The sequence below is a fragment of the Calidris pugnax genome, unplaced genomic scaffold, assembly GCF_001431845.1.
Source record: "Calidris pugnax isolate Ruff unplaced genomic scaffold, ASM143184v1 scaffold188, whole genome shotgun sequence".
Taxonomy (NCBI): domain Eukaryota; kingdom Metazoa; phylum Chordata; class Aves; order Charadriiformes; family Scolopacidae; genus Calidris; species Calidris pugnax.
The window spans coordinates 14,738,453-14,764,876 of NW_015091257.1; the positions used below are offsets into that span (position 1 = coordinate 14,738,453).

A 26,424-nucleotide genomic window follows, 5' to 3' on the forward strand; every position below is an offset into this window, starting at 1 on the left:
TTTTTTTTAAGTCAGCTTTACAAAAGTTTTAGAACAATAGTTCTATATGCCAAGCAAAAATTCTGGAACGGTGAAAAGATACACTAAAAGAATCATACCTGGCAAGGAAAGGATTTTCTTGGCATATGAACAGCAGGAAGAAGCAAAAGAACGCTCCCTCCCAGGTTCTGGCAAAGGATATCCAAGCAACCACAGCTGAGGTTCATAGAGCTTCAGACAGGTCGTTCAGTACCACAGTCTTTTTCCCCAGACAGGAGCTGATAATGAAGCACCTGAAACACCCATAACTCAACAAGCCTACAGCTGCTGCAGCCCTGGGAACACCACAGGGAAAGCACAAGGACTTTACATTTCCCTGTTCCCACCTCTACACTCCAGCAAATGGTCCTTTTTTGAGCCTTTCAGAGGTGAAGCATGAATTCACTGGAATGCTGTACTCAAATGCTCAGTTTCCTGTTAATTGTCACAGCTACCATGCTGTAACACATCTCAACATTTTTATGAGGCAGGTATAAACCTAGGTTTTGCCAACAGGTAGCCTGAGGCAGAAGCACCTGAAATACTGGGAAGTTATGAATAAATTTGGATCTGCCACTGCAATAAATCAGAAAAAAAACCTCTGCCTATCTGAAAAATCAATACATATTAAGATACCTGGCCTTGGAAATGTAAGTGTGGTAATTTGGCCAACTGAGTTTAAGTGATTTAGCAAAAGTTGCACAGCAACTCTGTGGCAGACCTAGAAAATAAACCTGTTATTTCTTAGGTGTAGTCAAAACTTCTAGATGATAGAACCCTCTAAAGAGAGGAAACACCTACAAATATTAACTCTCACTCAAGGCCAAGTGTAACAGTTTCCTAAATTATGTCCACCACAGCAGTTATTTCTAGCATTTGTTTCTCTTAGGTCACCAGTGTTTGTGGTCAGAAAGAAACATTAAAGTATGAGAAATGTTCCATTTTTACTGCCCCCAGTGAAAAGCAGACAAAACCAAATCCTTCCAACTTCTCCTGGTCTTTCTAACAAAAATCTGAATGATTCACAGATGTTGACCAACAACTAATAATGATACAATCAGTTGTCACCCTCACTCTGTAATGAAAATACTAACCCACATAGGCCACTATCGGTGGCGTTACACCAACTTTAAATTGTTCCTAGATTACATCTGTAATCCCAAGTAGTAATGTCCATTACTTATTTGATGAAATAAGCCTTTACAAGAGGCATTTCAATTTACACTGATTTTATTTAAAGAACCCCTAATTTCAGTAAAGTGCTCAGAAATAATTAGCACGAACAAACAAGATATAAAGTTAGATCCTATATTTCTTTTTTGTTCATAAATCCATTCTTTTCCTCTTAGGTACTTAGATGTTCTTACAAATGATTTAGCTGTTTTCCCTGAATAAAACTGTTGGACACTCATCAATATTCCTCAAGGAAAAACTTTCTACAAGCCAGATGCCCAAGAGGCCAAGATTCTTTTGCTCAAGATGTAAATGTCTGCTAAATTGCTGCCACTTAAATTAGGCCAACCAAGTTAAGTAGTAAAACTACACAATGTAATAACATAGCACTAGTAAAGCACTTATCATCACCTTGGTAATAGAAACAATACACCAGCACAAAATGCTTCACTCACACATCACTGGATCTGGTCTGAAGTTCCAAGCAGCAAGATTACATTGCCCAAGCAAATAAACAATACTGCCTACTATTTTCACTGCTGAACCGTGGCTAAAGATTTTTAGATACATCCTTCTCCTCCTCACTTCCTAACACCAACAAGGAAAAAAAACCAAAAGAAAAGTACCCTCTTTCAGGTCAGATCACATTCCAAAATCAGTAAACATATTAAGCTAGGGTCTAATAAAAATCACAGCACAAGAACATTTGAAGAAAATAATCCCTGTGGCATTTAGGGTTCACTGAATTTCACTGAATTTTTAGAGTTGGAAGGGACCATAGAGATCATCTAGTCCAACTCCCCTGCTAAAGCAGGACCACCCAGAGCGTGTCAGAGCGTGTTACTCAGGACTGCATCCAGGCGGGTCTTGAAAATCTCCAAAGAAGGGGACTCCACACCCTCCCTGGGCAGCCTGTTCCAGGGCTCCGTCACCCTCACCGTGAAAAAGTTTTTCCTCATATTCAAGTGGAACCCTTTATGTTCCAACTTGTGCCAATTGCCCCCTGTCCTCTCACTGGTAACTACTGAAAAGAGTCGGGTTCCCTCCTCCCTCAGCCCGCCCTTGAGATACTTGTAGGCATTAATAAGGTCTCCCCTCAGCCTTCTGTTCTCCAGACTAAAGAGTCCCAGCTCTTTCAGCCGCTCCTCATAAGGGAGATGCTCCAGTCCTTGAATCATCTTTGTAGCCCTACGCTGGACTCTTTCCAGTAGTTCCCTGTCCCTCTTGAACTGGGGAGCCCAGAACTGGACACAGTATTCCAGTTGTGGCCTCACCAGTGCAGAGTAGAGGGGGAGAATGACCTCCCTTGACCTGCTGGCCACACTCTTCCCTATGCAGCCCAGGATTCCGTTGGCCCTCCTGGCCACAAGAGCACACTGTCTGCTCATTGTCCCTCTTCAGTAAAATATTGCAACACTTTCCACAAGGGGGTTTGCCACATAGATCTTAGAAGACTCTTTATTATTGAACTCAATGGTAATTACTTGCTTAGCTGTCCTCAGTTAAACAAGGTTTCTTTGGCACCATGCTCAAACTGACCCCAGAAAAAGAGAGGAAGTTCTCTTGGCCTTGTTATTGTCTGTGCATCCTTTGCTGTGCTGCTAGAGTACAGCATGCTGCAACTGCTTGCTCTGCAGCCATTGAAACAGCTGTGGGAAAGCAGCCAAAATTGAAAATTTACTAACCCTGACACTATGTAGAGGTAGCCACGAGAAGTGCAATCCCCACCAACAGAAATCCAATGCAATAACATCCTAATAGGAAATTTGCGATTTGCAAACCTAACCCCTTCCTCAGGCTACAGATCTTTGTGTCAGTCTTCTCTCCTTTCAATAAACATGAAGTTTTGTATTCTCCAGCTACAGACAGAAAAAGAGAATTTCTTTATCTCATGAAACCTTTAAAGCTTCCAAGCCAGACAGAAGTAAGAGGAGGAGCAAGCTTGTGCTCTAAGTATCATATTTGGAGTGTTATCCCCTTGTGACTGAACTGAATCTTTGCATCTGCCACAGCTATTAGCCTTCTCCAAATAGCAGCTGAAGCAATATGGAACAGACTTGGTCCCTAGATAATTTCCCAACTACTCATATGGTTCTGTATAGCAGCCATGAAAAAGAATAATTCTTGGTAATTTAATTCTGCTGTTGCTTGAAAAACCTATGACCCAAAACAGAAATGTTGGACGTGTCTCCATATTCAAGATGACATTTCAAACTCAAAGCCTTCTGAGATTTATTTCCATTTTTTTTTTCTTTCAGAGAAAGTAAAAAGGTGTAAAAAAGGTGGAGATTATTCCCACTCACATTTTAAAGTCATACATTTTGCAGAAATTATTAAATCTTCCTCATTTGCAGTTGCAAACCTTAAGTTTAAGACCTCTAGTCAAACTGGCAGCTCAAATTCAATAATTGCTGATAATACCGAAGAGGAAATTTCCATTTGCATAGTCCTAACGGTATAGAAGACTATATGCCAAAATTACATTACAGCATGATTAATTACAGCAGATTATTCTGTATGAGACAGCAAGCAAGAAACTGTCCAGGAAAAAAACCAGGCCATCTCTTGCACATAGCCAATTGTCCTCCCACAAACAAACAGGAGCATAAACATAACCTAAAGAAAAATCCAGCTTTTGTATTGCCAATTTTTTGTTTTGTTCCAATATTTCTGAGAGCAGGATTGGGAGCTAGGGAAAGAAACAGAAGTTCTGGAGGCTTTCATTTTAGCAGCTCAAACCCATACACAGGAATCTGCATTAGGAGTCAAGCCAGACATGTAGAGATACATTCCAGTATGAAACGGAAGACAGTGATAGACACTTCCCAGGAAACTAATGCGTCAAGCTTTATGTTTTCCACTTTTTTTTCTTTCTTTTTTTTTTTTAAAAGTTCTTTGTCAGTAACCAGTGTCTGTCCCAGATAGAACAAGAATATGTGAATGTGGACTGACATCACTGTGCGAAAACCTCCATATAGGCAAGCTGTCAGTTCCTTACTTCATTAAGCTTTAGTAATCTCCTCATACAGCTTTCCTTAATTAAATGTATCTAGAAAGGATTTCTTTAAGAAGAAAGAGATGTCTGTGCAAATTAATGTGGAAATATTAGACATAATACACACATCCATATGCCAGTCTAAGAGGACAATGAGATTTATTTTTTTTGTATTATTCCTACTATGCCTTACAGTTAAATAGACTCTAGCCTTATTTCTAGAAACAAGGAAGGTTTACATTTTGTTCTTTTAAAGGTCTGAATTTAATCTGCATTTAAGTTGCCATGTACTTTACCTTTTTTGTTGGTTCTAATAATTGTCTCAGACAACAGTAAAGGGCTTCCATTGGAAACTTCATTTATAGGCTTCTCTGGTGGTTTGGTGGCAGTGTTTTCTTTCTTCATGTCCTTCTTTATTTCCTGCAGAAGAAAAGGCGGGTGGAGAGGGAGAAGAAAAAGAAGAAACAGTTAAAAAATCATATTACACAATATTCTAAATCTCCAGCTCCTAAGATTTCTTTAAACTGCTATGTATACACCCCTGCCTATTCTAATGCTATCTCAAAGACTCTTTATAAGTTGAAATGCCACAAAATGAAAGTAATTTTCAGTAACTCTTCCTACCAATACTTTTCTGTTTTTCTTTCTAAAGGAGGTCAATTCCTTATTTATGTGTGAAAACTGAAGGACAGCTTTGCAAATCCCTTACTAAAGATCACTAAAGCTGAAAGATGGGCGGGGGGGAAAAAAAGACTTGCCGCACAGGACAGAACCGGGTTCAGTGCTCCTCATGTAAAGGCAGCTAAGGCTGCTTCCCCTCTGTTGAGAAGCCCACAGAAACAACAACCATAGCAGGAAGAAAAATATTAACTAGGAAAATATGACAAATGTTACCATAATTGGCAGAAGCATATAGAGAGCCTGCTGTCAAGAGCTGTTGCTAACACTAACATATTTCGCAGCTGACTTACCTTTTAAGGTGATCAACGTCTTTGGCAGCACACAAAAGAAAAATATATGGTGGGGTTTCATGAAAGCAAACCCACAGAAAACAGCTTCCCAAGACTTCACAGTTAGTGCTTGATAAGATGCACAATGCCTCTCTATCAGCTTCTTAGGAAGACTTTAAAGACCTACCTGCTTAGTTGTCTATACCTACTTTGCCAAGCATCCAAAATAGCATAGCCTTTCATACCTCTTATCTTGGAATACCACTGAGGTAGACAAGTAGTGTTACCTCCACTTTATAGACACGCACTAAAGAGGCTGAAGAAATTGTTTATAATCATGTACCAAAAAAATAAGGGAAAAATAAGTTAAGTTTTGGCTCCAAGCTTTGCTCTAAGTCAGAATCACAAAGCCACTTGGACTGGATGGGATCTCAACAGGTCTCTACTCTGATCTCTGGCTCAGAGCAGAGCCACCTCTGGGAAAGGATCAGTTCAAGTCTTTGCCTAGTTGGGTCTTGGAAACCTCTAAGGACAAAGACTGCACAACTTCATGAGCAATTGCTCCATGGCTTCACTGTCCTTTACAGTGACAAAAATTTTCCTTATACCCAGCCTGAAACTTTCTTTCCAAGTCCAATCTCCTCTCTCCTGTCCTCCCCACCAGGCCCACTGTGAAGGGCCTGGCTCTGTCTTCTGGATAACCTCCTTGTGTGTATTGGAAGGTCCCCCCAGAACTTGTCTCTTCTCCAGGATGAACAAGCCCACCTCCCTCAGCATCTCCTTACAGGGCACGTGCTCCAGCTATCACAGCCACAGAACTTTCTCTAGTTTATCAATGTCTTTCTTTTACTGGTGAGCTCAAAATGGGATGCTGTATTCTGCATGTGGACTAATGAGTGCCAGATAAAGGAGGATTATTGGTTCTCTCAATGTGCAAGCTGTTAATGCAGCCCAGGACACTGTTGGCTGTGTCTGATGTACACAACCGTACTGTTCAGCCCGTTCCACCTGGTCCTTAATCAGCATAGCTGCTCCCAAACCCATCAGGCCCCAGCCTGTATGTATGCCAGCAATTCCTCCTTCCCAGGGACAGGAACTGGCATTTGACCTTGCTGGATTTCAACCTGATCAGTTGAAGATGTCCCTGCAATGGGGGGTGGACTAGTCTGGGTCCTTCTGAACTGCAGCCCTGACTTTGGGCATGTCAACTGCTCTCTCCATCCAACACCTCCCCTCCCCCCCAATTTGGTGTCATCTGCAAATCTGATGAGATCTTCTACATTGAGCAGGCATTGGGGACAGGTGATGGTTTCAGATAAACCCTTCCCTCTAGTAAAAAACCTCCACCTCCTCTCTTTTTTCAACTCTCATACATTCACTACCCTCTTCCACATCCCAGTGCAGTAGTAACCTCCACCATCCCACAGCACATACACAGGAAATACTGTAGATCGTATTTAGGTTTCCAGCATATCAGACATCAGAGCACTAAACTATAGAAAGTAAATTTCTATTTAGGTTTCTGAAGCTGTTATCAGCATCAACAGCATCAACAGCATCAACCAAAACAAGACTTTCCAAGTCGCTCTCTGTAAAATGCTCTTTAAGCCTTAATTTGTTTTTTTTAACCTTTAAAGCTGAACTATTAGCTACACAACATTAATACAGTCCTCTGTATCTGCACAAGGCATTTAGTGTATCAGAGTTCCATTAGCAGAGATAAAAGTTTTATGAAATCCTGCCCACCAAGGGTACAATGAATCCTTTATCTTGTGCTATCACACAGGTAAAATATTATCTAAAACCCAACTCATCATAGTAACTATCGTAACTGAAATAAAAAACGTGAATGAATACATGTAGGAAAGGTGAATGGATCTGTGTGACAGATGCTGCTCCTGTTAGAAGGAGAAATATTGCACACATTTCTTGTGTAATAGGGAACCACAGGATAATTTAAGACCACTGCATGCATTTATAAGAAAATGTTATATCACTTCCTAAAAAAAAATGGACTAGACTAATACATACATTATCGCAGGAGCTTTTTTTCACAGCCTTAAAAGTTAAAATATATAATAAATGAGTCTACCCAAAGCTTGTTGTATTGAAGCTTTACATTTATTTTGCAGCTAGGTGACAAAGTCATGGAATATTAGAAAATTCTCTACAGTTTAAACAGAATTTGTGAGTCAAACAGTACTGTCATGTGAACAGAACCACAACAGTGTACAGAAGACCTCATCTTGCCAGAACTTGTTTCCTGTGTGTCATTAGTATGTTATTTTCCATTCTTTATGTCAGAATGTAATTAAATCCTCAACTCACAAATTTTGAAACATTAGTAAGATGGTTTTTTTTTTATGAAGTCTGTCAGCAACTTTGAAAGTGACAGAGAAAATTGCCTGCTATAAGAGAAAGTAAGGCTGCACCCTCAAGTCTGCAGATGAAAGACTCTAGTGCTTTTGCTGCTGCTGCTGCTTTTTTGGGGTAGCCTTGTTCAGCTCCTGAAAAAATCAACAGGAATACAACAAGCCCATTCCCAAACATTGGCATTTGCTTATAGGGTGGGAACTCTTACATTTCCTTTCTCATTCATTATTCACAGAATAAAGACATATAGAAGGTACAGCACCTTGCAGCCACCAACATTGTCTAAGGATTGCTTTTTTTCTATCTTTCTGGTACTGGTTTGGGCTACTTTTCATCACTGTTTCATTTGATGCTCACAAGAAGGGTCATAATTTTTCATAGCTTCTGCCCACAGTAACAGAACACGTGATCAACTCCAGCAGCATGAAATCACAGGAGAGAATCGAAAGGAAAAGGGGAGAGTTCTCTAAATAGTTATATAAACCAAGCAAAGGCCAAACCAGTCCTACTAAGCCAAAATCTTATCAGAAACATACTTAGCAATACCCTGCGGGAAGTCCATATTTAAGTGGCTCAGGACACATTCTGCAGTAGAGAATGCGCCACTTGCACACGTTTTCAATTCCTGGTCTTAGTCTAGAGCACAAGACTTAAAACCATAAAACCAAACCAAACAAAAGCCCACACCTTAAGCAGCCTCACTGCTGCAGCCTGTGGCAACCATTAGTGCCGATATTACATCCTCTGTCCTCCACCCTCTCGCTAATATTTTCTTTCTGTCTCTGTGCTGTCTTCTCTGCTATACAGTGCATCCTGGGGGATCTTAGGATCATTTGTTAAATGATGCAACTATAACGGCACTAAAAGCTTGGTGCTCCATCAGTAATGGTTATAGAAATCTCTCTACACAGCCCCCTCACATTCTAGATTTGCAGATGGAGCAGAACCCTACCATGTGAGGAAAGAGTAGGCACATGGTTACACCATGTGTACCAAAGGTGGTTTTGGGGACCTTTCCCCAGTGTATTACAAAATCCATTTCTGCTTCTGGTTTCAAGTTGACGTTTGTAGATATGACTTCTTTCAAAGAAGAAATTCCACATACATGAATAAGTAGAAAGTAAACTTTCACTTAGGACCGGTGAGAGTTAGGAAGTCCCCAGTCTGCGTGGGTAGTTCAAGAACAGCTAAATTTAAATACTAACAGAGAATTAATAGAAACTAATAATCCAGTTACAATCTCAGAGACTACTGTTTCTTGAAGAAGGAGCTTGTGTACGAAAAGAGAGGAGAAACAAGAAAGGTAAGAGACGTTGTTATACTGCTCTAAAGTAGTGGAAAATAATAAACTTAGAATAAGCTTTCTGCCCAGCAAGTACCTCCTGACTAGGATTCTTGCACTGTTTTCTGGTGGTATTTCAGCTACAGCAAATATACTTACACCCTGATTAGATACAACCACCACTCGCTGTGGGCAAGTTTGCCCTTCAGTCAGACAAGGAGGGCTGGACAGGTACTGTGGGACATCTGTGGCATGCTGAGTCTCCTCAAAAGGACACAGTGTGAGCAATTTTGCTAGGAATCCCTGTGGTGACACTACTCAGACCAGAATCAATGACCTAGAGAGTCCTTTCCAGAACAAAGTTCACAAGACATATGCCCTTTGCAACCCCCCATGGACCTTCAGGAGAAGGGGCTCAAAGGGATCCTGAGTGCACTGCTTGGCTCTTCACCCCACCACTAACATCTTGCCCATTTCTCTGGTACTGAGACGTTTCTGTAGAATGAGCAGCTGTCTCGCTCACACACCTTACCTGCAAAGAGGTAAGCTTTCACACAGCTGACAGCTTCAAAAATATCTCTAAAACTCATCTTTGGTACTATTTGATATTTGGTTTTGGGACAGTGTCCAGTATAAATTTCATTTTCATGCTGCATTTTTTCCTATCCACACAAGGATAATTGCAGGTTATTAGCAGATCATTTTCAAGGAGCTATGCCCTGGGAACCCAGCCCTTAAGTAAATGATGTCACATCTCAATCACTAAATCTAACCCAGGCCCTCAACACCACAAATTTTAAGACAGCTTCCACCTCCTATGTATGTGGGTTTTAGAGGGATTCCAATATGATAAGCAGTTCTTACAGGGAAGAAGCACCCTGGATCTGAGAAATTCTACAAAAAAGTCACTGTGAACTTTAAAAATAAACTTGAAGCCTGATTTCATGAAATAGTACAATGTCAAAGATATTTTAGGAACCTAAATGTATTATAGAGTACTCTGAGGGCCCTTACACTTTGTACACCCTTTTACTTTCTAAAAAAAATATTAATTTTTTCTGTAACTGGGCTTCAACCATACTGCATAAATGCAAATAGCCAAATCACCACAAAAAGATTATTGTCTTCCAGCAAACTTTGAAATATGGCTTCTCCAAAGAAACACAAAATCCTAGTCAATACTTGAGCTGTTTTTAATTGGATCTTCTCTCATCCAAACCTACATCAGTATGAGCCACAGAAAATTTTCCATAAGCTTGTGAGCTTTACAATGTGACAAAATATTAACAACAAATTATATTGTGTGAGGAAACTCCATTGCATAGCAAAATACAACATATTCAAGGGTATCTGTACACTATTAAATGGCTATTTCAACCTATAAAATCTAGAAATTTAGTATCTTTCCTCTTTTTTAAGTCTAAAACTATTACTCATTGACATGACACATGCATTGTCAAGCTGGAGAGAGACAAAAAGAGTGGTTACTGGTTTTCAAAAATAAATGGTTTTGGTCCACCTGCCATTTTTTGTAATATTGTTCGCAAGACCTAGTTTTGTTTTCAGAATTTCATCATTCATTACCTTTCAAGGAAAAATTCTGTTCTATCTGTGTGTCTACATGCTGAAGTTTCTGCTCATCCATCAAAAAGCTTCCTTTAATTTATAGCAAGTGCTTGAATTAGGTCAGCCACAAAAGTTACAGTTAGTATCTGTTATCAAGTCTAAAGGAAAGTACAAGAACTTCTGTCATTTTCACTACATGAAAGTTTCAAGATTCTTTTTACTCTAGCAGTTCTGACCTTTACAGGAAACTCAGCAGAAAATATTTGACGAAACTGCTGCAACCCTTTCCATGACTGTGAATGCAATGAAATGCTATTGTGTGCTACTGCAGGTATGAAATGCTCCAGCCAATGCTTCACTCCTCGTAGTTGTTGGGAGCCATGAAAAATTATGAGAAAAATCACTTTCAGACAACAAGGTGATTTATCTAAGTCTTCCATATCCAAAGGGAAAAATAGTTCTTACATTTTGGAAGCAAGAGATTTAATAAAAATCAAAGCTTTTTGGAAAAAAGACACGTGTACTGAAGGAGTTAAAAGCTGAGAAATAATGAGGACCAAATACGGGAGCAGGAATAAGAACCAGAATCATATGCAGCCCGGGAGAAATCATGCAACACATTTGAATTATCAAAAGATGACAATGGAAATGTCAGGAGCGCTTTGACCCCTCTGAGATACAGAATGCTTTTCCTTTAATCTCTTTTCTCAAAAAACATATTTTACATTTCAAGAGACAACTGCCACCATCATTTCCTGCAAAAAATGTCTGCGACTTCAAACAATATATGAATTCAATTACTCATTTATATTAGAACCGCAAAATATAACTCTGCTGCAGAGTACATCAATGCAATATTTAGTCCTCCTGAGTCATTTCCTGTGACATTTTCACTAAAACTAGTTAATAGTCATTGAATAATTATAAATTTACTTAGATACAAATGCAACTCTGATATTGTCAGGACAGTAGTAGTAGTAGTGTTCTACTATGAAATAAACAATGCATCCGGCAGTAACACCGGAACAATGCTTCCCAGCAACTGAACTAGCATCAAATGTGAAAATTATTTTCAAGCACAAAGATGGCAGCAGCACTAAAATTCAGTCTGCCTTCATAGCACTAGACTTTAACTCCATAAAAAGCAAAATCACAATGTTTCAGAGACAATACAGAAAACACCTAGCTTTTATTTTCCTGGCTTTTGCATCACTTGAGATGCACTAGTCTTTGGCTTCTCTTTTCTAGGGCAACCACCAGCTCCAAGACACAGGGGCAGAACGTGGGACCTTCAAGCACCACAACTGAGACTGAGATCTTTCCATTAGCTAGTCATGACGGGAGACACTTATCAGTGGCTCTGTCAGCAAGTAGAGCGGGAAGCACAGCTTGGAGACTGCACTTCCCCAGCAGCGACCTCCAGCTTCTAACAGCTGCTGATCCCATACTGCTATTGCACACATCGTCTGAGTTCATGACAAAAGTTATGGTCTTGTTTCACTACAGCAGGATTCCACATCCTCTCTCCTCTTTCACTACCATCTAAACCCAAGTTCATGGGAAACATGTTCCCAGCTGCCCGTCAGGCACATGATGTAATCTATGAAAAAAAAAAAATAAATAGGTTTACAGTTCATGAGCCTCTTGGTTTGTGCTTGTACTGCCTAGTTCTGGGGTTATTTCTAAACCACAGCCTCTAAGCGTCTCACAAAGAGTTCTTTGGTTTCTGTATCTAGCCGTCAAAATCAAGTCTATTTTGTGGCTCACATGACTTCTATCTGATTTACGGCTTGATAGAGAAAAGCATTATTTGTTCACCGGGCTTTACATGCTGAACAGTGTATCTATTCCAGCAGTAACAGTAGCAGTACGCAGAACAAAGCACCCTACGGATGAAGGCTCTGATGTACCTTACCCTCCTTTTTTCTTTTTTTTTTTCATGTTATATAAAAAGATGCAATCCCTCTCCCAGTTTGCTCTCTCCCAGTGGAAATAAACTTTTCAATGCCATCCACATAGTCAGAAGCACTGCTTGCATGGCTGCTTGGGTAAATCCACGGTGCTGCCCTTGCTTCTCAGATGGAAGGCTGTATGAATGCTGCAAAGCTTCCTGTCAAGATGCTGCTCAGCTATTTATCACACACATCTAGAACCTAGCCTGCACAATCAAAAATTCATTACACAGCCTTAGGTAAAGTGTTCAACAGCCCATCTGTCACATGCATTGTTCTTGAAGCATTTAAATATTAATTTTATCATTAAATTTTATTTATAAACTTTTCGTAATATAGAAGCAATACCTTAAACATTTGGGACAATATATTGGGTCCCATGAAAACATCAACATAAAAAAATTAATAGTTTGGATGCAGTGCAAACCACTTGCAACAAACAAAATTACTACAAAATGACAAAGCAACAGCTTTTATGAAAGAAAATTAACTGCTACATCCAGCGTATTTTACATTAACTGCAAAAACAGTGTTTCCCTGGAGGCACAGTGCAACCAGCTCCTGCTTAAACTGCTCGTAACTTCTCTGTGATATCCATGTCTGAACATTCCCTGTTTACCCCAGCGTGAGATACTTGTGCTATGATGCTCTCCCTACTACAGCTCTAATGAGGCCACACTTGGCCACACCTGAATTCCTCTCCTACACACCAACACCCAGTATGCTACAGCAAAATGAAGCTCCTCTTTTACAGAATCTCCGCCTTCTTCCTTTTTTGATTCAGCTTTGTTACGTCTTTTGTACATCCTTCTGATAATAAAAGGCCTTCTGGATAGGATATGAACTCTTGCCTGTGTAGAAAGCCTTTGCTTTTAGAAAGCTAAGAGCATGTTTTATAATAAAATTAACAAAACTCTCAGATTCGTTAAGTCCGATGTAATCTTTCAGCTCTGTGTTTATATAAACAGGAGTGTGTTTTCCTGTGTCCATTCAGGTCAAGAAAATCTCCTTGTTCCATGCCCTTAGCCCTAGACTTGGTTCTCCCGTTCAAAAGGAGACAGCTCATATTCACCTATGCTGCTTAGGGTTCTTGTTGTTGTTTGTTTTTTTTTTTAATTACCAAAAAAAAAGAAAAGAAAAGACTAAAAGAAAGAGGAAAGAAAAATAAGAGACTATGAGAAACTGTGAGGAACACATCAGTAAGAAAAGTGGGGAGCATGTTTTAAAAAACGCGTACCAAATAGGCAACACCAGTAGTCTCAGAGACAGTCCTGAGGAAAAAAGAATACATCTCTGCTCATTGCGGTTTGGGTTTTGGAGATGTGATTAGCTTTGCTACCACCAGGACAAGCAATTAATTACATCTTAACGCACTAATGGACCAAGGCTGAAAATCATAATTAGAGCAATAAAAAAAGGCAAATAGGAAAAAGGTGCTATGCTGGCTGCTGGATGCCATTCCAAGCCACTCAATTCATCCTGATCCCAACAGTGATGTGCTGAAGAGGAGATAGTGGTCCAGTCCTGGTGCTCTGTTCCTGATCTCCTCTCTAGCAGGTACTCCAACAGCACCAATGGACCCCACACCATGATGGCAGAAAAAAAATGACAGTACCTCTCTCTGAGCTGATATAATCTAGGTGTAAGGAAAAGTATAACTGATTAACAGAAAGAGCAGATGGCAGGAAGCACGAAGAAGCAGAAGTGATCAGCACGGGCCAGGTGCATAAACACTTATCAGCATTTGGTAAGTGCTGTGGCAAGACACCTTTGAGAAAGCCTTTGAAAGACAGCAAGTTCTTTATGTGCAGATCTTCATGTGCAGGATCCCCAGGCAGGTGAGAAGTACAATAGCAGAAGCTTGTTATAAATTTATTAAAGAGGTGAGGAAAAAAGAACATGTCACCTGTCACCAGAACAGGGGCACACAGTCCCACCACCCATGTGCGAGGCACTTGGGAGATGGTGACCCAAAGACTCTAAAAATTAAAGTGGACAAGTGGCAGAGACGACAAGGGCTTTGCATTTCTGCAACCTTACAGAGAATCACAAGACAAAGAAGAAACTGTACAGGTGCACCAGGTTTCGTAAATAGCAGAACTGGAAGTGACCTCCTTATTTCAAACTGCCATTAAGTTGACTGCTAGCACCCACCAGTGAACCCCTGCATCACACGCTCCTCCCCAGCTTTTATATGGGGCTGAGAATTTTTTCTGCTTTAAATATTTAGCAATGTATGTGAGCAGTGAGGTTTGGGGCATGAGGCACTGCTGCAGCAGGGAGTGCCATGGGGAAGATGTTCAGCAACCAGACACTTGAACTGGCGCCCTCCTCCTCCTCTCTCATGGCCAGCTAGGCTTTCATCAGTTGGATCTCCTGCCTTTCACCCTTGTTTGGCAACAGCACCGTACAGTCTGTATGTGCTTCAGCTGCCCAATGGTCTCAACACACGGACACACAGATCTGTGCAGGTGCTTAGAAACACACGCATGTTCCCTGCACCTGAAAGTACTGTGGTGAGGTACTGCAGGGACACACAAAAGGTGCTTCTCAGCCAGCTTCTCCTCAGTCCAGCTCCAGCAGAATGAAATTATTCAAGCAATTTAACTTTTTAATAGAATTAAGTTTCTTTTCACAAAGGTTCCATTTTCATCCAACTATTAGAAGCATTATTACTTTGCTGGAAAATGCAATGTCATTCCTCATTTTTTTGAGCAGCATGGGATACGCCAGAATTTAGCATGTTAATAGCTTTCCCCCACAGGCACCTGGGCTTACGAAAAAGGTCTGCTGTAACAGACCACAGTTTTAGAGGGTGATAAATGGATATTTCATGTAGTAGAAATATTTCTGCTGTCAGTATAGAAAGCCCTGTATGTATCACATAAAGTCGGTAAAATACACAAGAAAATACCTGAATCCATGAATTTCCAGGGTTATATCTTTGTTCCTTCACACAACCATACAACCTGAAGCAGATGACCAATACAGAAAAAGACCAATATACGTTCTTAGAAAAAAGCAATAAGAGACATTATCACAAATTGTAATGTGTCAGAGATAACCAGATACACTATCTCTGTGACACAGACAGGTTCAGAGACTAAGTAGCATAAATCCTTTATGCAGAATTGTGTCACACACCAGATGATCCTTAATAGCAGGATTTTCTAATGAGAACATTAACCGACTCACTCCATGTCTATATTTTTTATGAATGTTTTATGTTCTCTAAATGATATGCTGCACAGCAAAAAAAGAAACAAAACAAAAAACCCCATAAAACCTGAACAAAAGTCACTATGCTACCCAAATCATACAAAAGTTTGCTACCCAAATCATACAAAATACAAAAAGTACAGCTGCACAAAATTTCAAAATTTTCATTTCAACCATACTTCAAACCCTGATGATGGTCCAAAACCGCCAATTTTCTTTCCAATTAGCAAGTCAGGAAAAATTACACAAATTCCTATAGAAGTCTTTAATCACATAATTCTATATTACAGAATTCTATATTACAGAATGAAGAATTATGCATACAGCTATAAAAGTTATGCAGAGAAGTCCACTGTACCTACACAGACAGGGCAAGCGTGTAATTCCACTGCATGTAAAACTAAAACTGAGATTCCTGAAGGTGCATTGGTGTTTTAAAAGAGTCTCCTCAGACAAGCCAAGGCTTTTTTAAAGAAGAGAAAAGGGCTCATTAAAATATTTATCTGGAAGGATAGTTACAGTGTTATGGGATTTATAGGGTTTTGTTTGTTTGCGTAAGCAGTTGTATGAAAGCTAGCAGGCATTAATGAAATAAGATCCTGGATTAAATCAGGGTTAATGAGATCAGGAGTATTCATTATTCATATCATTATTCAAATCACACACCATGTGAATAGTATGCATTGCCAGACTTGTAAATCAGAGATTAGAATTTAACACTCTTCCTTCTGCAGTCTGACAGTTTAGGGCTAGAGGTCTCTTCATAAATATTGGTGGCATCCACCTGCCACATCTTTACAAGAAAAGGTATTACGATTCCAGTTTTCCTGGTGCTAAGCACCAACAATTTCATGAGGGAACTGATGGCAGAGGCAGTTCCTCAGCACTTCTGACAGCCACGTTCCTCAAGTCTTATAACCCTTGCAGCTGTCAAACAAAATTTATTTAATTATTTTCCTTTTTAATCTGACCTTGCTTCCTGGAAATATTACAGAAGGCACAGGCTAATAATGCCAGTTTGGAATGGGACCATACACCTTCTGGATTCCTTTTTGTCTAGCACGGCCTTTTGAGCTCCAGCCTGCTGCTGACATGCTCATCTCCAGTGGTGGTTCTCTTTCCAGCATGTCTGGTATGCAAAAGTTTACAGCAAAAATCAAAGAGGTCCACTTTTAGAAAAAAAAAATATTAAAGAAATATATATGAAACAGAAAAGATTCAGAGCAAGATTTTTAATAATCTCCATTAAAAGATGTCCTGGAACCATGGAAATCCCTTTACAAAAAGTAGGTCACATGTTTCTTCGGAAGTATTAGACTTAATCCTAAAGACTTGATATTTAGAAAAGATAGCCCTATTCATAAAGTCTTAAGAGCTGGGAAAACTCACCCAAACCTTAAACAACAGGTCTCAAAAATTCCCTAGTTGACATGGAGAAATGCAGCGGGTGTCCTCTACACTTCAGACTACTTTTTCTTAGTAGAGTGGAGGTCTGTGAACTAAACTTTTAGTGCTAAGACCTCTAGGTCCTTCATATGTTCTATCTGTTATTTTACAGCTGTGAAAAGGAGATGGATGGGCCAATTTATTCAAGCAGAATAACCTTCTACATTTTGGGCTTATCCAAGAGGTATAAAGAATGCAAACAGTAGAAATAATCATGCTCAACACTGATCCAGAACAGTGAAGAGCGTTACTCAAGACTAGAAAGGGCGTGATGAGTGCCACAACTGCCTGGGAGAGTTTGATATGCCATTGGTATTTGTAGGAGGCGCAGACTAGCATCTCAGATGGGAGAAGATTCGGTGATCACGATCCTCACCTCAAATTACTCAATCCCATAATTACTCAATGCTTGCAAAAGAGATTGGCATGTTACCTTTGAAGTAATGCATCATACTGAAACTACCCTTGCAGTTTCTCAACCTAGTGTTTATTCAGCCAGCATGAAACTTTAAACAAACTTTCACGGATATCAGAGCCACACAGACTCATTGACTTGTATTAAAATTAACAAAAAAAACCTGTAGAGGACATATTATGGTCAAGTCCACATGAGAAAAACTGATCTGTATCTGCCTAGCACACTCAGCAGGATTCCTGTTTACAGATACGAGTTGCATGAGAAAGTATGATCTTTGTTTGGATAAGGCTCCTTCCAAGCAGAAACAGCCATTTTATGGTGTTTCCCAATGTGACATGTGGTACCAGTATGCATGAGGCTCACTGCTATTAAAACTCTGGCTTTATAAATAAGACAGAGGTGAAATAAAAGTACTGATTATATAGTTTTGCTGAGGGGAAACAGAAGTTTGAAGATGAGAGTTAAAAGCAAGCAAGCAGCCAGCCACTGCATAGGAGTCATCAAGGATGAAGAAATGGCGTACTTTGGCCATATATAAAGAGATATTGGAAATCCAGGACTGACTCCTCTGAATCTGCTCACCTTGTTGTGCATCAGTGAATGATGATGTAGACTGACTTAGCAAGCAGAAACAAGACCTCAGCAGTCACGAACTCCTATGGAAATTGCCATTAAGTACTTTTTCATCTAAAAAATTTAACACATAAGAAGGAAGGAAGACCTATCTGTTCATCTAAGCATTAGCAATTCTTTTCAATTGGCCGTTTTGCTGACCAACTTATCAAGAAAAGAACAATTCATTTTAGAACAGCTGATACACTCCTGGTCTGTGGGTGCTGTAGGGTGAGGGAAGTCACTGAGTGTTATTCCTATGTGTCGAAAAGGCCTCACCTACATTTCAAGTAAAGACCATAGTGTAACCTTAGCCATAAAACTACTATGTCTTCAACTATATGTAGGCAGAACTATGCCTTGAAATTCTGCAAAATGTTGACTTACACAACTCCCAGGAAGACAGGAAAAATAACAATACATGATTTAGCTTTTGTTCCCCAACAGCAACTTCCCCGGAAAGTAGCTTTCTGTTCTAAAAGATAAATGTTCATGTATGCAAAACACAAACCAGAGAAAATTTAGCCACCAGAAAAATCATTGGATTATTAATATAAATACAAACATCTTTTGAAAAAAATAGGGAGGAATCTCATTTAGCAGAAGGGAGTATCCTTCTGTTTGTGTAAAAGATTGAACTTAGGAAGTTTCAGGCAATGCTGAGTAGTTTTCTTCCAGGCAATTCACAAGAGGATTCTCTATCCATCCTGTCCCTGGACTAATATTTCTTATTGAAAAAGCGAAAAACAACACTCCTTCTCCCAGCTACTCTTACAGTTTCTAGAAATTTCAGGATATCCCAGATGTATTTAAATTTAAACTCTTTCACCACAAACAGCTTCAAGCTCAGGTGTAGGGGTTTTCTTAACCATTTTTACCTTTATAATATTAACATATCAGAGCAGAAACCACTTGGTTCCTTTGTTTTCATTGGGAGCTCTTCTTGACATGTTTACTCTAAGTCAAGAAGTATACTTTACACACAGGTACTGATTTTAAAGGGCAATGTCATGCAGTAAAATTTTTAGGCATTTTAAGAGAGGATAACTTCCTCTGCTCCTTGGAAACAACATAAAATCTAGTAATGTTCAGTCTTTTGAGTAAAAATTAATGAGGAGAAAGTGGCTGGCTATTGACAAGCAATAGCAAAAATCACCCAGTCACACTATATAAAGATTAATGAAAGTATAGAATCACTGGTATTTGAAGGTGTAGTCATTACATGCCCTGAAACCGCCTCCCTCACTGTCCTCCACTGTATCTGGAGATAATGGGCAGCTACTACATACTTGTATGTAAATACTCTCTATAGGCTGTATTAAAATGTGTTGAACATTCAAGCATTTGAAACACACACACACACAAAACCGACTTAAATTTGATGGCCTACTAAAACTTACATGATTAGAAAAAAATTAGGAAGGAGCAAATATTTATGCTACATCTGCTGTAATAGCCACTTCAAACTGCAATTCATATTCAGTATAATACTCATAACTTTGAGTTGTATGGTTCCAATTCTTCTTACATGAGAAACTAAAAAGAGAAGAAAAAAGATCTCATTTAGAGAAGAGGGTCCTGGAAGAATATCATCAGTAAAAGAAACTGAACATGTTGTGGTTTTAGAAATCTGTATGTAAAAGCCCATTTCTCAGGAAAAACAAGCCCCAAAACCTGTCAGAACTTCTTACACTGTAAATGCACTGCTCCTTTCCCTCTGTGATTCAGGCTAGATAGGTGAAATACTGAAAAATAGAAAAGTTATCTAGAAGAACCTGCACAGTAGTAGCTAAAAATACCCGAACACACACACACACACACACACACACACACATACACACAAAAAAAACCCCAACCCATAGGTGTGCTCTACTTTGTTAAAAGCATACTTTTAATCACAAATCAACTAACAGACTACTTCAAGAAAGTCATTAACCACTCCAGGTAAGGCCTGTGATGGACACTTCCCAGAATTTATGGGAGTGGTGGACTTGGTACAGAGATCTCTGAAAAGGAAATATGAATAAATATGCTTCATACTATACTGAAAAGCATAAAAGGAGAAGCAAACCCTTTCAATCCCAACAAAAGACCGGGAAGAAATAAGGCCTGTTGGGGATGTTCTGCTAGAGAAAGAGGAGCATGAATGCAGAGCAAGCAAGCAAGCAAGCAGCAACCATTAGATCCAAGAGTCTGGCAAGCAGCTTTAAGTCCACAGCTGAAAGGAAACCCCAGACAGAGCTGAGGAGGTGGACAGGCAGTCATAAGCTGGTGCTACACACAGTAGTTTGGATGTGTCTGCACTGTACCATACAACATGAAAGTGCTCGGGTGCAAAGGCGACATTAACTACCCTATAAGTGATGGTAAATGTAAAGATGTGAAAGGTGGGCAATATCTCAGTAGATCAGTACACCTGCTAGTGATGAAAACAAACTTAGGCATGCTGTAGCTAGCACCCATTTAAGGAGATGAAACGCATACGTTCCTGTATGAATACCTACATTTAGCCTTCAGTCCTTTAAAGACAATTGGCTGTTCCTACATTTTGCCGCTGGCCACTTTTCACACGTCTTCTGTTCCTCTACCACATAGGTTTTGCACATTCAATGACTACTTCATTGAATTTGTAAGTGTTTATGGGTATTTTCAGACCTAGGCATTTTCAATACTTATTTCGTTATCTAACATTTTTGCTATCACCAAATTTAAGTTGGTACAGACTCTGGAACATGATGAAAGAGTTTGTTTGCTTGGACTTCATTTTTTCTTGAGTACGGAACAGGGTGTGAACAGTGACAAGAGTCACATGTGCCCATTGAACAGCTAAAGTGTGGGGGTAAGGACCTTTATCTATAAAGGGTGGAGGGAAATAACTCATACCAGCAAACAAGTTTGGTAATTACTAGTCAATCTGCTAAGGCCTGCAATTCTACCAGCTACAAGAAGCTCCTAAACAAACAATTCTAAAGCACATTAAATCCTTAAAAATCATATTTATCATTATTACTTAATATGCTTTAAAAAAGAAAATCACTCACTTCCTCAACTAGATAAGCTTTATCTCACATTCATTGTGGCCAGACCCACTCAAATAAATGTACAATAACTGGAAGAAGCCATAAAAAAGTAAAAAGGAAACAAATATAATAAGGGCTGTACTGGCCAAGTACTGGTCAATTCCATGTTTCCTGAATTCTTAAATATTTATTAAATACACAGACAAGACAAAAGGAATCCTCTGGTCTCCATTTACTTACACAGTTACACAAATCCTTAAACACCAAATACCCCTTAACATTATCATCACTGATAAATTCATGGAAAATCATTTGCCATTTGGAAAACAAATGCAGAAGACAAGGCTGATCAAAAACAGTATTTCCGGTTCTCCCTCGTTATCACATGGCACAGTATTTTGTTCTTCTCTCTGGTTCTTCTGTACATTGTAACACTGTCTTCAGTATCACAATATCACTGATCAGTGATGAAAAATAAAGCAGTTTCTTTTTCAATGACATGAAATTCCCTCTCGTACTTCTGATTTTCTTTTTATGCAAATCTATTTACAAGGTATATATATGCAATTCTCAAGGAACTCCTATATATCTACCCCTTTGTCTTGATTATCTCTGAAGTTCTTCCTGCTCAGAATTTAAATTTCAAAAACCATTTTCTATACAAAGATGCTTCTAAGGCCAGAAAGTAAGACACTTTCATTTAGTTACTCAGGTTTCCTGGTAAATCAGCAACACATCAAAATATCTACCCAGATTTCTAAAGCGCATAAAAAACTGGAAAAGCTATTCCTTTTTCACAAAATTCTAACTCTGTCCTTGCATGTTTACTTTCATTCACTCAAAATTTGTGACAGTTGGCCACAAATTACACTTTTTGAGTAGGTTTTATAAGAACATTGCTAAACCTGCTTTCATTAAGAATTTTTGGTCACATACTTTTACCAACTCCTCAAGATTTATAGCACATCTTTAAAACAAGCAAAAAAATTCTATTAAATCACAAGAATGGCCATAACTATATTTGTCTTGTGTTCTTAATTGATACACATGCATATGACACACATGTCATTTCCAAACATCAGCAATTTTTAAAGTATCCTCTGGAGACCATAGCTAAATTTTACCTCCAATCTTCTCACATCACACTGTCTTAAACTACTTTTCCTATTTTAACAACATGAGACGTCCACAAGTAAAAATGTCCCGAAGACTATTTTGATCCAAAATATTTTCCAGAGTCCACTGTTCTAAAGTGAATAGTGTCTTTGGAAATTATTTTGTATAAATGAATATAAAAATTGCATAACTGTCAGTGTATTCAATAACAAAAAATCTAAACTGCCATAGTATGTGCAAAATCCTTTTGAGAATGTAAAAGGTAACAGTAGTAAATTAACACTCATTTGCATTCCATTTCATTTTGTAAGCTTTATTTCAGAAATGTAATCTTTCCCCATTAAAGGGCTGTTTTAATTCAATTATTTAAACAAAGAACCCTGATTATTTCAATCCTGTTCCTCAGCCATTGCTTGAATGGGTATCTGTTGGATACATTAGAAAATGAACATCATCTAAAAGCAACCCACAGAAACTCTCTCCAAACGGATTGTAAGACAAAGCTGAGAAATCTAGCTGAGTCATGAAATTTGTGAAAGTTGCCCAGATTTTCTCACATCCTCTTGAAAAATCTATCTCGTTTCAATGCTACAAAACATGGAAGTAGTTATTTAGATTTTAACATGTTGAACTCAATTCTATACTTGTGTGACACAGCCTGAAGCAAAAGCAGCAACAAGCATCACCTGTAACACCAACCAGGCAGTAACAGCAGGCAGTGTCTGGCTGAAGGAGTTGAGGAGGCTTCTATTCGCTGGGCAAAGAGCAATGATACAACAGGGTTTAACAGCAGCAAGAAAAACTGCTTGGTACTTCTCATCCTGTTACTTTACATAGTTAGCTTTGCAAGTTAGCTTTATCTATTTGTAAGGACTTTCATAGCAGAAAAAGCATATAAGACCTGTCTTTCTGTTATTCAAAGGAAGTAAACTCAGAGTTGCACCACTCAGATGTCAGAGAAAACAACAAAACAAAACCCAAGAGCCACATATCACTTTTGCCTGATGCCGTTATGTTCACTAGTGTAATATCAAGTCGTTATCTTTATAACTTTTTATGCTGGATGTGTACCATGCTGAAACACTGAACCTCAGGAAGGCAAGCACAAGAACCACCATGAGACCTTTTTTTACTATTAGCATTTTGTACAGACTGTCAACAAAGAAATAAGCCTCCAAAACTGAGAATCAGATTCGAAGATGAAGGTTTTATTCACAATATATCCACATCAAGCTGATGATCATTTTAATGAGCAGCTTGAAATTAAGAGCTCAAAGATATTAGGTCCAGCTCCTGTACGCACCTAACCAAACTTTATTTTTTGCCCATTCCATTTGCTTGGGGGCAGAAGAAAAGCCCATTGTGCAACTCTCCTTTTAGTGACAGATGACCTAAAAGAGTGAAATCAGCTCTGCTAGGTGAACTGGACAGCCATCAAAGCCTGGAAGGTTTTGGTTAAGATGCAAAAAAGCAGAGGAATCCTAAAAATGAGTGTGGGGTAGGGCGTAGGAATGAAGAGAAATGAGCGGGAAAAGAAAACTTAGCAACAAGCAGTGCAGGTAAAAAAAAAAACCCTCAACATAACTGTATTTTGTCATCCCACACAGCACTCTGCCTTTCACTCTCTGAAACTATAGAGGCCACCTGGTAGGAAAATAAAAAACAACCTGTTTGTTTTTAAAAGGAAATACATATGCTGAATTAGATAAAAACCTAACAAAATGTCTGAGATTTAAGTCTAGCAGATTGGGAAGAAAGCTTCCAAACACCAGAACATTTGTACAAGGTAGTATCTGCCTCATATCCAATGGAGCCCACTCAGTTTTTTCCCCAGTGTGTTCAGGTACTCTTCTGCAAATTCACAGCTATGCAAGAAAGCTGCCAAAGAGGCTGGTGGCTGGGACAGGCTGCAAACCAGCCTTTCTGAATTTCCTTAGACTGCAGCAGGGTCCTGTAAACACCCTTATAATAGCCCCTTTCCAGCCAGTAGGTATTCATTACCCCAATAAGAGGCTGTGCTGATGAAAGGGAATGAAATACAAAGCTACAATAGCAGGCATGCTGGAAATGGTCCTGCTAACAAGTTTCACCTAATTATATGTGGCCCTTGAGATGAATAAGCAAAAGAGTTTGTCATTGAAACTCACTATTCCTGTAACAGAAAACACCTAAGAGGAGTAAAGAAGGGAAAAGAAGTAAGGATTAACAAATTTGACACTTAGAAACAGGGATTAACAATCCAGCAAGTTGTGCATCAGCTCCAATCAAAGACCTGGCTATGGAAAGGGAAACTCCTTCCCTCTCTCCCTTGAAAATCAAGTCAATTCATAGATTAGGCTGCTAAGTACAAAACTTGTCCTAACAGAAGTCAGGCAAACCAAGCGGTTGTAACAACCAACCATCACTATAATTTTGGTTTGTCCTACAGTTTCTCAAGGTAATAAAACTAAATGTAATTCAGCGGTCAACAAATCCACCTCCTCAATCACATTTAAATTACAAGTGGCAGTCATTTTATCTGGAAGACCTAATTTAACAAAGGAAACAGGCAATTTGAGAACGGCAAAAGAGCTTAGACTATCTTTTTGTAAAATTTCACAAAAATTTTGCCTGCACAAAAGAGATCAAGCAAGGAGTCAGTGAGATTAAATCATAACCCAATTTTCATACACAAAAATGGAAGAGATGACATGTATCTACTCAACCAATGCAATTACAGTTTATAACAAAGAGCAAGATGGGCACTGGAAGTGGATATTCAAAGCAATTCTTCAATATTCAAAGCATCAAGCTGAGAACTGGCAGGTTATAAAGTATCATATATAAAACAAAAAAAAATTGTTTAAAGGCAGTTTTACACTCCCATTTCGAGACGTAACAAGAAACACACCACAGTGGCAGGTTGATTCAGAAGAGCGTTGCCCGTTCTTCTCAACTATCCATTACTGCTGAGCACTGAAAACAAGGCACTGTACAAGCGAGACCACCACGACAGCAGCTCCCTCATTTGAAGTGTTACCTCTGTTTCCACACAGGGGTGACTGTACTTGCCACCTACATGTACTGATCTGAAGCAAGTAACCTGGACTTTCTTTGGTTACCTACAAAAGACCAAGTCTGTGGCATTGGCAGTCGTTTCACACTACCTTGCTGACATAAGCCTTATGCAAAAATATGGTTGTTATCTGAGTATTTTCAGTCCTTTTGCCACTGCCATTTAAAAGCCAGGGCAACTCTCTGCTTTTCAAAATGAGCTTGAAAGAAGTGAGAGCTAAAATCACTGTGCTAAATGGAAGCGATACAATCCCATCTATTATACATAGAAAGCAACTTTGGCATAAGAAAGGGGGAAAAAATAATGTATTTTTAACCAGGTATTTTGCATTTAGATTTAATAGCTGTTGCCTTCTCCAGCTGCTTAAGCAACACAACAGATTAAAAGTAAACCATAAACCAGGACAGACATGTTTAAACTTCCTTCAAAATCTGCTGAGTAATTTCTTATTCCATCATGCCAAAGTTCTTTATGCATACATGTAGCAGTCTAAGGGAGACTCTAAGGGAGCCGTGCAACAAGTTTTGGATAGCCTTTGTCCACTCAGCAGTTTTTGGGTGTGATTTTTTAACTTTTATTACTAGATATGAAGGGGTTCAAACTCCACACAGAAAAGAAAAAAAAAAAAAAGAGAATCCAAATCCACTAGGAAATGCACTCTAAGCTGTCCTACTGCACTAGAAATGGAGCTGTGGGGACAATTAAACTGCTAACACAGACCCAGGAACCCAATCCCACATTTTAAAAAATGTGCTGAATTGGTGAAAGGCTGCCAGACACCCGGGATCATTGTTAGCTGCCATGGTTACTAACTGAGTTTTAACTCTGCAGGCTGTAAATACCACCATGTATAGAAACATCTATAGAGTTAATTAGTTACAGAGAAAGGAAAAAATTATAATGTGGGTAGAAGAGGACAATCACCTCACAATCACATGGACAATCACCTATAGCTTAACTATATAGAGTTTCCAGAACCCTTCCAAAATAAGCGTAGACAATACCAAGGCTATGGCCCATCCTTTCAAGCAGTTCTCAAGATATATTTCAGGATTTTTCTGCTGTTCCTTCACCCCATCAATTACTCTACTTTGAATAATCTTTGACGCACGACAGGTGACACCTCACTGCTTTTGCTTCATAATCCTGACATCACTCATCCATCTGACAAATACTTTTAAAAAAATCACCCCCCCCAAAAAAAACCCCAAAAAACCCCAACCCACCCA

General features: G+C 39.1%; 1 protein-coding gene across 3 annotated transcripts in view; it reads right to left on the reverse strand.

Annotated features, from left to right (window-relative positions):
* Positions 1 to 26,424, reverse strand: part of SH3KBP1 (SH3-domain kinase binding protein 1) — a 233,840-nt gene that overhangs the window by 144,854 nt on the left and 62,562 nt on the right. For all 3 annotated transcript variants that reach the window (XM_014960425.1, XM_014960423.1, XM_014960424.1), the window contains exon 3: positions 4,483 to 4,606. In XM_014960425.1, coding sequence (XP_014815911.1) covers positions 4,483 to 4,606 — 124 coding nt within the window. The remainder of the gene's footprint in view (positions 1 to 4,482; positions 4,607 to 26,424) is intronic.